The sequence below is a fragment of the Varanus komodoensis genome, unplaced genomic scaffold, assembly GCF_004798865.1.
Source record: "Varanus komodoensis strain SLA01 unplaced genomic scaffold, ASM479886v1 scaffold16, whole genome shotgun sequence".
NCBI classification, from domain to species: domain Eukaryota; kingdom Metazoa; phylum Chordata; class Lepidosauria; order Squamata; family Varanidae; genus Varanus; species Varanus komodoensis.
The window spans coordinates 4,215,893-4,227,953 of NW_025335468.1; the positions used below are offsets into that span (position 1 = coordinate 4,215,893).

The following is a 12,061-nucleotide window of genomic DNA, read 5'->3' on the forward strand; positions in this document are numbered from 1 at the left end:
CGCTTCTCCCTTTTTTTCTTAGGGGAAGCTGGTGGGGCCCTCAAAGCGGAGGCACCTTCATCCGATGGACGGGAGGGCGGTACCACCGCAGCCGGGCCAGGCTTCGGAGCAGTGGCCAATGGGTCGGACTGCATGAGAGCCCGATCCCACAGGAGTCTCTGGAGGCGGTTCTCCCAGTTTTTTCTGGCCTGTTTGGAGAAGGCCAGACAGTGGGAGCACCTGTCAGTCCTATGCCCCTCCCCCAAGCAGAGGAGGCATAGATCGTGTGGGTCGGATGGAGACATTTTCGATCCGCACTCCGCACACCTGCGGAAGGCCACTCGCTGCGCCATCGCAGAAATAACGAGAAGAGAAAAGGAGACAGTGCAGAGGGTAAGAATATATTTTTGGTGTTTTTTTTTTTAGAAGGAGAGATGGAACACTAGAATGATAAAAGAAGAAACTAGAAGTAACAAGAGTTTTAGGGATATAAAACTGGGAATGAGAAGAAGACAATAGCTACGAGGAAACAGTCAAGCGAAAGATGAAAGCAGCACGAGGCACAGCGAACGGCGGTCGCAAAGACTGAACAAATGGCGGACGCTCCGTCCTTTATAGGCCATGGGGAAGGGGAGCAGAGCTTCCCGCCAAAAACCGTTAGCTGTCAATCTTCTGGCCAAAGGCACTGCGCAGGCGCAGAACCCATATGTGTGATGCACAGAGGCCACGACGAAGAACAGAAGTTGCAGCTTCTGGGAGAGAGCCAAATGCATCAGCAGCCAGCTTTCTTTATGCAGATAAGAGTTTCTTAAGCTTTGCTGACATCCTTTACACACCGTCTGCTCTTCTCTCTCTCTCTCTCTCTCTCTCTCTCATTCTCATTCTCTCAGGTTGAGTCTTGATGGGAACCTTCACCTGAAAAACTAGAAGACTACACTCCAGAAAGCTCTAGGGACACAGTCCTTCTAGGAGCGCTGAATGAGGGACAGGGATGGCTGTAAGTGGAGGAGGAAGCCATGCACCTTTCCCCACAATATATAATTGATTGTAAAAAAACCCCCTTCAAAATCAAGGGAAGAGACTTAGACCTTGCATGGGAGGACAGTGCAGCAAAATAGGTATCACAGACCCTGCCCTCAGTGACACTCCCCTTTCCATTGCACCAAAAAGATTAGCCATGTGCCTCCACTGGCTAGACAGACAGATGCAATTTGCTCTCATCTTCAACTTGAAGTCATCATCTTCTTCCCTATACGCCCTCCCGCCCCCTAAGATCTGCAACAGAGGCCCTGCTCTGGGAATCCTCCTTGAAGGAGGTTAGGAGAGTGAACACCCGTAGGAGAGCCTTCTCTGCAGTGGCACCCTGGCTGTGGAATGCGCTCCCCAGAGAGGTTCATCTGGCACCGACTTTATATTCCTTTCTGTGCCAGGTAAAAACCATTTTTATTTGCCCAACATTTTAAGGTTTAAAATTTTAATATTCTTAGCCACATTTTGTTATTGTTTTTTTGATGTTTACTTATTGCTTATTTATATTGTAAGCCATCCTGGGACGATTGGATTGTGCAGGATGGGATAAAAATGCTGTAAATAAATAAATAAATCTGTCCATCCTAGAATTCCTGGATAATGTGCTGACCCCCTTAATGCATTCTTAATGCTCTTCCCTGCCTTCCTAAGCAAGTGCCCTCACACAGCTGTGTGAGAACACCTACACAATATATTGCTATGCCTTCCTCCCTCCTAGAGTACAGCAACTTCTCCCTTACTGATGGCACATCACAATGATGTCACTGCAAAATGCAGGTGAGAGGCTATGCTATCGTTTTGCACGGCAGGCCATTCTGGGTGGTAATAAATGAATGAGACGGGCTTGAATTGCTGGCAACATTCTACAGATACGTAACCCCTGTATGTCTTCCTTTATTGTAGTATGCTGATCTGACTGCACGTGGTACCTTGAGGGGGTTCATCCCGCACTACTGTTTGTGCCATTCAGAAGGGTCCTCTGAGCCCCTGTGGGACATCTTCAGAGAGCTAGAGGAGCTGCCATGGAAGTCTGATTCCAATGGCACATGCCTAAATCTTGTCTCCAACCCAGTAGCCACATGTGTACCACTGCCACGACTACCATGTCTAACTGCACAGATCAGCTTTTGAGCTATACAGCCACAGTATTCTACAGCCTCAAGCACTGGTCCCCACTGTTCTCACCATCACTATTTATGAACAGTACGCTGATCTGACTGTACGTGGTACTGGCAAAATTGTATTTTTAACGCACCCTCACCCCTTGTTTCCTGCATGTAGGCAGTTTTCCTCTGGACCTTTTCTTTCTCTGGGAGAGCACTCGAAGAATGCAATTTCCCCCACAACCTGAGTTTTGGAACAACTGTAGACACCTAATCTGGTACCTTCTAATTCTGTTGGGACTACAGTTCCCAGAATGCCTCAGGTAGATTCTGAGATACATAGTCCAAGACATCAAGTTCGTGGCTTTGCCAAATGTGCTGATTAGCATGATGCTGCACACAAAGCATGTGCAATTCCCTAAGCTAGTGCCTTCTCCAGTAGCAGAAGGCACAGCAACAATAAAACATTTTGCACCAGCCACTCTATTTCAAGCAGAATTTATTTCAAATTGATGGTATGTCTACCTCTACTACGCATCTCCTCTTGTGCTTGTTAATCCTTTGGAGGACCTGTCAGTGTGCAAGGATGGAATGTAATTTGCCCTGCCTCTCCTCTGTAAATCACTTCCGCAGTAGCACGCAGAGTCTGGATAAACTTTGTATTTGCCTTCTTTTCGGAAGGCCGGTCAGAGACAACGGAGGCCAATAAAAAAGGAGGAGACAAAATGGTTGTTCGCCTTTTAAGAGCTTTTTCCTCAAAATAAGCTCAATGCTCACCTCTATTGTAGGATCGTACTCATCCACAAAGTGGTTCTGAATAAGCTGAATGGTCAAAGCACTCTTCCCAACGCCTCCTGCACCAACCACCACCAACTTGTACTCAGTCATCTTCTGGCCAGCCCCAGTTCAGGGTCCCCTTGTGACACAGCTGGCTGAAAGAAAAGAGAAATGCATAAACACCATGTAGATCAGAAGAGCCTTTTCTACCTTGCCCTGTGCATTTGTCCTGCAAGAACATCGCAAACGGTAACACAAGAAGCAACCTTGGCAGTCTTCCATCACCTAGTGCCCCCCAGGTGTGTTGGACGGTGATTCCCACAGTCGTCCAACTAGCATGGCCGACTGGGGGACTGTGGGTATTTCCATACAATGTATCTGGGGAGTGCCAACTGGGGATGGCTGAACTATAGCAAAGGCAGCTGGAAGAGAGTGCGAGAGTCACTGATATTCAGGCTCTTTTGCTGATCCAACACCCCCTTCCAGTAACTATTTTAATTTCATTTTACTGATGTCCCTCCATAACATACAGCCCTAAGGGGGATTACAGTCCTCTAAAGGCATTGCATATGGGCAGGCAAAATGAAGTACAAGAAGGAAGTGGGGAATTGGCACTATTCATTATTCAAGCCCAGTTAATCAGTGCTCAGTACTTTATTTTGAAATATATTGCCAGCACAGCGCAGCAGAAAGAATGTCAAGTTTGGACAGAATTCAAACCCCAGCTCAGTCATGAAATTTCTCCCTACCTCATCCTGCCTAATTTAACTTCAGATGACTGCTGTGAAGAAGGTAAATGATATCAACACATTGTTCATGACAATATGCAATGACTACTAACAAAATTAAAATGCCTGCTTTGCTCTTCCACATGTCATGATCAAGTTTGCTCTCTCTCATCAGATGAATTCTCAGTGCTGAAATTAACAACAATGCTGAGTAGATGTCTTACATACCGTATTTTTCCGTGTATGAGACACATGTTTTCTTAAAATATTTACCTAAAAATGGAGGAGAGTCTTATACACGGGGGGCCGAGAGGAGAACCGCAGGCACACTGGGGGGGGGGGGGCGGGGGCAATCGGGGGGGGGGGGGCGCAAGGGGGGGAGACTGGCGCGGGCGTGGGGAGTCAGCGAGGCAGCGGGTGTGTGCGTGCACGCACCACCACAGCTTGCTTGCTCGGAGATCAGTAAGAAAAGTGGGAAGGGTGTCCTATACATGGGGGTGTCTTATAGATGGAAAAATATGGTATTTTGGATGTAGAAAGAAGCACTTTTTAAAAAATCACATGCTTGGGGTCAATCCACTTGTTTAGCCACACAGACTACACATCCTAATTATTTCTTGCACATGTTCAAACAGACAGAACAAACATGAGAAGCAGGGAAGCCATGCAATCAAAATGACTAGAAAAACACTGCCATTATTTCACGAATTAGCGTCACACATTACACATATCTGTAAGATCGGATTCACTCCTATTTTAAAAAAAGTTTTCAAAGGTTGTGGATAAAGGTTCTGATTCAGTAGAAAAGGAGGGACCTGAACGTGCAGCTGAAACACCCAGGCAAATGGACCAAAGGTTAACACCGGCAGTTGCTGAGAATCAAAGTTTTAAATTCTGTAGGAACGTTCTGTGAGCACGCTGTTTTTTTTAGGAGGGTGGACTTAATGTCATTAATGCCAGGATATGAGCACCAGGTTAAGAGGGCAAACTATTGCAGAAGCATCAGATGCTCCAAGCCATTTGTCCTTTTGCAGAAGGATCCACCTGAAAGGTGTGGTTTGCTCTTTTCAGTTTGGGAGGGGGGAAAGGTATCCAGTTAAGATTCAATTTCTCATCATTAGGCCACATTTCCCAAATGGTCAGTATTCCAACTTTGCTTTTTTCTTTTATTAACTTCTGCAAAACTTTTATTGTGTACTACAAAGTTAACCTTTAACATAATAAAGGTCTTTAGTCAAAAAGGTGTAATTCTAATCTACATGGAAAAGTAAGAACAGCAACCAAGCTGGAACCCAATGCGTGAGCCTGACAATAGGCAGTCCCTGGGTTATACAAGAGTTCTGTTCTTGAGAAAACCAAAATTGTCTTTAAGTCAAATTTGTATCTAAGTTGGATCACATACAGACAGCCCTCCATAATTGTGGGGGTTAAGGGTGCAAGTTGTCCGTAAAAGTGGAAAAATTGTGAATATCTCTAGCATCCCATCCACCCAAATGCACCAGGGTCTCCTCTTTGCAGCACAGAAACACCAGAGAAATTTCCCACTCCAGAAGGGTGGGACAGGATGGCCTGCTTTGAAGGCCCTCCCTCTCTCCCCTGTTGCTCTCATTCCTAAGTACAGGTTGTTCCTAACATGGGCATTCATAACTCAGGGCCTGCCTGTACTCTTGTTTAAAACAAATCATGCTTGCATGACACACCAGGCTAACCATGAATTATTTAACCTACAATGAGCAGCACTATGTCAGGTTCCATTTGAATACGGACTCCACAATGAGATTGCAAGGTTGGTATCTTATGGAATACATTATAATATGCCAAAACAGCTCAATCTTCCAAAGACTCTTGTCCCTCCAGATGTCACTACAGTGCTTCACTGGTTAGTTTACAGCTTCAGAAAGGCTGCAGAATTCCTTTCTACACAAGAGTTTGCAACACTTCCAAGTGATGCCTCAGAGGGATATTTCCCAATCTCCCAGAGACATCAAAAGGAACACTGAGACCACTGCTGCCCAAACTGGAACAAAATAGGCTGGGCAAGGACATTTACCATTCCCATGGGGAGGGTGGAGCAGGGTGAGGAACAAACACTGCAGACAATAGTAGCTCTGCCATTACTAAGCAAGATTCCCATCTCCAGGCATTAACTTCTATTGTCTCTAATGCAACAAAACTCAGCAGCATTGTCAGAAAGACAGGCAAAGATTACCACAAGCAAAACTCCCGAAGTTTCAAAAGAGAAATCCAGTCCAGCATCACCACTGACTTTTCAACTTCCAGAAGTCAGCAAAACAGTCAAGTGCTGATGATATGAAACGAGGCAGCGACCAAGGCTGTTGCCAGAACGGCTCATTTTCCTCTCACTAGCTGGAATTCTCAAATTGCTCATACGCAGCCACCAGAGGAATCACAGTCATGTGTCCTGCTTAGTTAATACTCAGCAAAAATAAAACAAATTAGAATAAATAAGTCACTTGTAGACCCTGAACCAGCAGGTACCCAGGTCACACAGACATCCTATCATGTACTTTGATCCTAGACTGCTTTGTGTTTAACTTAGCCCCAGGTTGGCCTTCAGTTTAATTTTCTCTAAGTTTTATAACAGAAAGGAGGCTTTGGTTCCCTTCTCAACATCGATGCATGATACTATTTTATCAGTCTCATTGCTGAATTAGCTTTGTGAGTTCTCCAGTAGGCACAGCAGTATGGTGGCCTGCTCCTGCTTGCAGGAATTTTTCCAGAAGGAGGCACTGGGGAATTTCTGCTTGATCTCATGCCAGTTAGGTTATGACATCCTGCAGGAATCCATTCTATCCCACAAGCACTTGAACTGAATTTATATGAACCCTCTGGGCAAAGTTATCCAAGGATTTGCAAAGAAGTATGCTTATTATATTGGTGACCCTCAGCCCTACTTTTCTTTGATACAAGTCAGGAGTGGCTATGCAGGTGCTGAACTAGTGACTAAGCATGATAATGGGTAGACGAAGACCAGTATATTGAAAGTGATACTCTCAAAAGTGAGCCACTGTAGGTAGTTGGTTCTCGGAGCCAGGGAAAAGGCTCCGGGTGTATTCTGAATGGGTTGCACTTGCTCTCAAAGAACTGGCTCATAGCTTGGGGTTACTCTAAGACAAGTTTTGCCATATTAAACTTAGGTGACATTAGTAGGAGAGAGTACCTTCTGCTAATTCTGGCTGGTTTACCAGGTGTGACCATTTCTGGACAGGGATAATCGGTGGATACTGTCTGTGCTCCAGTGACTTCCCAGATTCATTACTAGAATGTGCTATTCGTGACTGTCCTTGAAGAGGATATGGAAATTAGTTCAATAATTCAGCTAACTTAAATCATACTGCCAAATTGGTTCATGCCACACTAGTCTTAAAAGAACTGCAACAGTGGTCTATTCCCTTCTTGGCCCAATTCAGGGGGCTGGCACTTTCCTTTGAAGAGCTCAATGGCTTTGGACTAAAGCATGTTCAGGATTTCAAAACAAACTGGGAGGAGTCTGCAGACATTCACTTCAGGCACTGCAGGGCCTGTGGGCTGGATCCAGCCCGCCATGCCCATTTAACCGGCCCGCCCCAGAGGTTTTGCATTTGCCGTGCACACGCGCAGGCATGTACAGGTGCACGGCTTGCTCGTGAGGAGGTCGTTTTGGAGTTGCTCAGAGAAAATGATCTCCTCGCAAGCAAGCTGGCACCACGCACGCATGCCCTCCCATCCCCGCCTCGTGCACATGTGCACCCACGTCCCCCACCAACGCTGCTGGCTCCTGTCAACTGGCCCCCTGTTGAAAAAGTCTGAGGACCCCTGCTGCAGGGCATGCGATGGTTACAAGGTTGGACCAAGACCTATCTCTAGGTCACTGGGAAAAACAAAGGGGAAAATGCTAGACCTGCCATTATGGAAATATAGCATACCATTTCTGTTGTAAATAGGTTCCAAGCCCCACAACGGACGTCTAAAATTGCAGATAGCAGTGAACACTATATTTTCAGGTAGAACCCTTGCAAAAGTGGAAAAACCAAAAATATTTCTAGGGAAAAACTACTAATATTTCTAGAGCCTTCATGCCCACTGAGGGACAAAACACATGAGTGAGGTTGGCTAGTACCGAGTCAAAGAGCATAGTATCCCCAAACAAAGCACATAGTTCCTTAGAGATATTTGCGGTTTCCCACTTTCATGGGTGTCCTGCGCCCCTAACCCCTAAGAATGTGAAGAACTGATAGTCAACCGCGGTTAAGTGAAACCATGGTAGCTAAGACAGCAGATATGGAGGTCTTGCAGTATAAAACTGATCAGTTCAGTTCTTTTTATGAATTAAAAAATGTCCCACCCAGCACATTTTGGATAGTACTTTCCCCTACTCTGAGCCAAGAACCCCCTTTCTCTACACTCAGGTTGGCCCATGAGTAGTGGAAAAATAGAGAGCTATGGAACAGAATAAATAAAATACAATACAGGATCTGTATTAAGGTATCCTATTGCTATTTTTAATCACACACACAATGGTGTCTCATTCCCATTACAAAGAGCATCACATTTTTATCAGGTGTAGCCTGTTCCTCTTTGACACCTTAACACCAGATCAAAGTTGCATTTTTTCCAACTTTAGGTTGGAAAAAATGCATCACAAGGTGATTACTCTCTGGTGGTTGAGTTATGAAGCAACTGTGTCTCCACCCAGCTACCCAAGATGTGGCAAAGTCCCACATGACAACATTTTGCAGATTACTGTTTTGCCTGTATTTTCAGAATATGACAACATGTGGCAAACTCCTATGCGATAAAGTCACAAGGGCCTAGTGTCTATCTGTAATATTCCAACCATTCTAACCAAGGTTCCCTCCTGTGTAAATTTCCCTCTTGGTTCCATGGTGTTGATCATAATTAGCAAATGGCCACAGCTTTGCATATGTTGGAATGGCCCTTATTTTGATACAGCAAAGTCTTCAACCAAAGTTATGCAGCTCTCAGAATGCAACTCAGTGGGCCCACCCTGTCTAAGTAAAGCCATGCCTACTAAGACCCCAGGCAAAGTCTTAATACATTGCACCCCAAAAGCCCTAAGGGAAGGGCCTGTCCACATCATTCTCCTGAATTAGAGTTTTCCCACAAAAGGGAGAAACCAAGTGACTCTGAAGCTGGGCTACTGCCCCAACTTCAGTGTTGACTGCAAAGCTATGCACTCTTAGGAAAGTCCGCCACCTAGTAAAATGAAGACAGTATCACACACTTCAAACACATACACACATTTACATTTCTATTTATTTAGGCATTTTAAAATCTGAATAACCCCAAGGAGCATTCCTTGAGTGTCCTCTGAATATCCACTGTAATTTTCAGTTCTCTGGGTTTCATAGACCTGACATTACAATGCTCAAAGACAGACACACTTCCTCTGTAGAAGAAGCATTATACCCATTATCAACACTTTTGATAATGCAAACTCACTTCCACCTTTTATTTCAAACTCTGATTAGGAAGATAATCCTGGTTAACAGTAGTAACCCACAGCTGGAACTGAAGTAATTGAAATACTGCATTGCAGTTAAATTAAAATACAGAAAATAAGGGGGAGTGAGGTGACACTACAGCCAACATCCAGGGCCTTCCTCCAAGTTCCAATTCCACGGGAAGCTTGGAGGGCAGTAATAAGGAGAAGGGCCTTCTCAGTGATGGCTCCCCAACTGTGGAATTATCTCCCCATTGGGGTCCACCTGGCCCCAGTCTTGTCATCTTTTTTGGCACCAGGTTAAGGCAGCCCTCTATGCTGAAACATTCAAAGACAAAGAAGGACTTTCAAGGACTTGAGGGGACTACCAACCCCAAGTGTTTTAAAGGTCTGTCTTCTATTAAATGTTTTAGCAGTTTTAAATTTGTTCTAAATATGCATATTTTGGAAAATTTGTATGATAATTTTATTGTATTTTTAAGAAATGTCAGTTTTTCAAAGGACTTTGACTAAAGGGCATTTTAAAGATGAATAATCATAGTAATAATAAATGAATCCATTCCCCTCAAAAAGAGTTGGACAAATGGTACATACCAACATACATCAGAATCTGTCCCAAGCCAGCTATGGGCAGCATGAATAAATGAATTTAGGAAAGAAAATTCGCTATGATCTAGTTCATCCAAAAAAGATTTCATTCAGAATACTAAGTCAGGCTGAGTAAGTACTAATCAACATGAGAGACCGCCGGCAACTACTCAGTGCCTATGCTCCCATAATTATGTCCATTGTATTAAAGAAACAGATGTATTAATGGCTTATGGAAAGTGGGTAGAAGAACCAAAAAGATGTCAGGATCTTTAAGAACTGCATATCGGCATCTGCCCTCACTATACATACAATGGTGTCTCTATGAAAAGGCACCATATACACAAAGTGAGCAGGAAGGTTGTTTCAGTCTTATTAGAAGTGACAGCTTTCCTCTAGCGTCAAAGCTTCTATAGGCTGCGAAGGAAAAAGATCAAGGAGAAACAGCTCATTTTAAGACAACCATGGCGCTCCAATTATTCCAATCAAATCACCACTTTGTCACAAAAGGAACAGACATGAACATTGCGAGCAGGTAGCCTTGGCTGTCACAACACACACAAGGAAGGAGCAGCAAGGGAAAGATGTAGAGAAAGGACATGAACCAGAAACAGCCAATTTGCATGTTAATAAAACATAAGAAGTTATAAGTTGCTGTGTACTCTCAGTGATTGGGAAAATACCAACAATACCTTAAACATTATCTGCATTTCTAATAAGTTAGCAGTCATCACAATAACAAGCTGGAGTCCACCAAGTAATGATCTAATGCATGGGTCACATTTGCAACTTGTGGCATAAACCCCTGCAACTTTTATTATCTGGGACAGAATAAGGTATGTTACCCAATGCCATGGATCTGCAAGTTTTGGTTCACCTTACTACCTAACAATTAATTACTGGTGACCACCAAGAGGCAGGTGTCACCAAGAAGGGAATTCAAGGGAGGGGGGCTTCAGTCTTATTTACACCAGGCATGGATGACATTCAGAAGGAGACCAAATCTTTTTCATGGCTTCTTCATGTTTCCTGGATATGGTGTACAATGAAAAACTGACTTCTCTCCTTCCCACATCTACATTAGCCTTCTCCCAGGGTGCTGGTGCTCTCTGCATCTAGGAATGATGGAAAATTCACCTGGAGGACACCAGGCTGAGGAAGGCTAGTCAAATGCACTTCAACTACAGTAAACTGCAACTGAAGCCTCTCCTCTCATGATTTCTCTTCTTGGTGACACCTGTTTCTTCCACCTGGTATGCAGGGAGAGCTCTTTTCGTCTGAGGTTTCTGTGATGCAAAAAAAAAAAAAAAAAAAAACCCTGCAAGAAGAGTTTCTCCACTTTATGTTGTGCAATTAGAATATAATCTCCAGAAGATTGCTGATTAGGAAGCACCAACCGTGTGTGTGTGTGTGGGGGGGGCAGACACTGGCCTTTCTGCAGAGAGATCATCCTCATTGCAATTTGCCCCTTTAAAAACACTTTTCAAAAATGTATTATAAATCACTGCAAAGAGGAGGCAAACAGCTTCAAATTGTCAACAAATAAACTTTAAGACAGGGAGAATGAAAAGGTTAAAAAATGGACCATCATTAAGCATTATTACATGCACAGTCACATACATACGCACAACACCTATAACACTTGCGCCATCATGTTTTGTACAGAAAACATCATATTCTTCATTACAAAATATGTTCTAAGCACTTGAACCACAATATGATCTGCCCTCCACAGAAGCTCATCCTTGCGGCAAGACAGGCACACTGTGTGCAAATGAGAAACAAAAGATGCATTATGCAATGGGCCAACTCTGTCAAAAGGCCCTAAGACACCACATACACTGCTGTGTCCCTTTCAAGAACCATCATGTAACCACACCGCAGATTGCAAAATAACACAATGTGCTTTAAGCTGACACACATTGAGAGCACAATCCAGCCAGAGCTAAGCAACTTTAGCATCTACTGATATTAATCACAGAGTTAAGCACGTGTCCAAGTCTCCCACTGAAAAGAGCAGGCCTTCACGCATGCCAGAGACACGGACAGACTTGCTTTCCACCTTTCCTGTGAGTAGTTTGAGGCTGAATATGGGGGGAAATTTTATCCTCAAAATGCTGTCAAGCAGCTTAGTCTGAGAGAAATAAACCTGGCAATGGATAAATTTGTGAGCTTCATGACTTAATGGGGAGTTGAACCCAAGACTGCCAAACCCTCAAGTACAATACTATCTGCTTTACCACAAAGCTTCACATCACATTCTGAAGCTAAGAAATCAGCAATGGTTTTATAGAAAACATTAAGCAGCCAGCTGCTGAAGTCTTTAATGTACACAGATTCGTGCAACTGCTCTAACGGGTATCAGGAAATCAATTTTCAGATAGCCAGCTAAT

General features: G+C 44.0%; 1 protein-coding gene across 2 annotated transcripts in view; it reads right to left on the bottom strand.

Moving 5' to 3' along the window:
• The window catches only part of HRAS (HRas proto-oncogene, GTPase), a 70,191-nt gene that overhangs the window by 33,421 nt on the left and 24,709 nt on the right, over positions 1-12,061 (bottom strand). For both annotated transcript variants that reach the window (XM_044425882.1, XM_044425881.1), the window contains one exon: positions 2,889-3,043. In XM_044425882.1, the coding sequence (XP_044281817.1) occupies positions 2,889-2,999 (111 nt within the window). In that variant the 5' untranslated portion in view covers positions 3,000-3,043. The remainder of the gene's footprint in view (positions 1-2,888; positions 3,044-12,061) is intronic.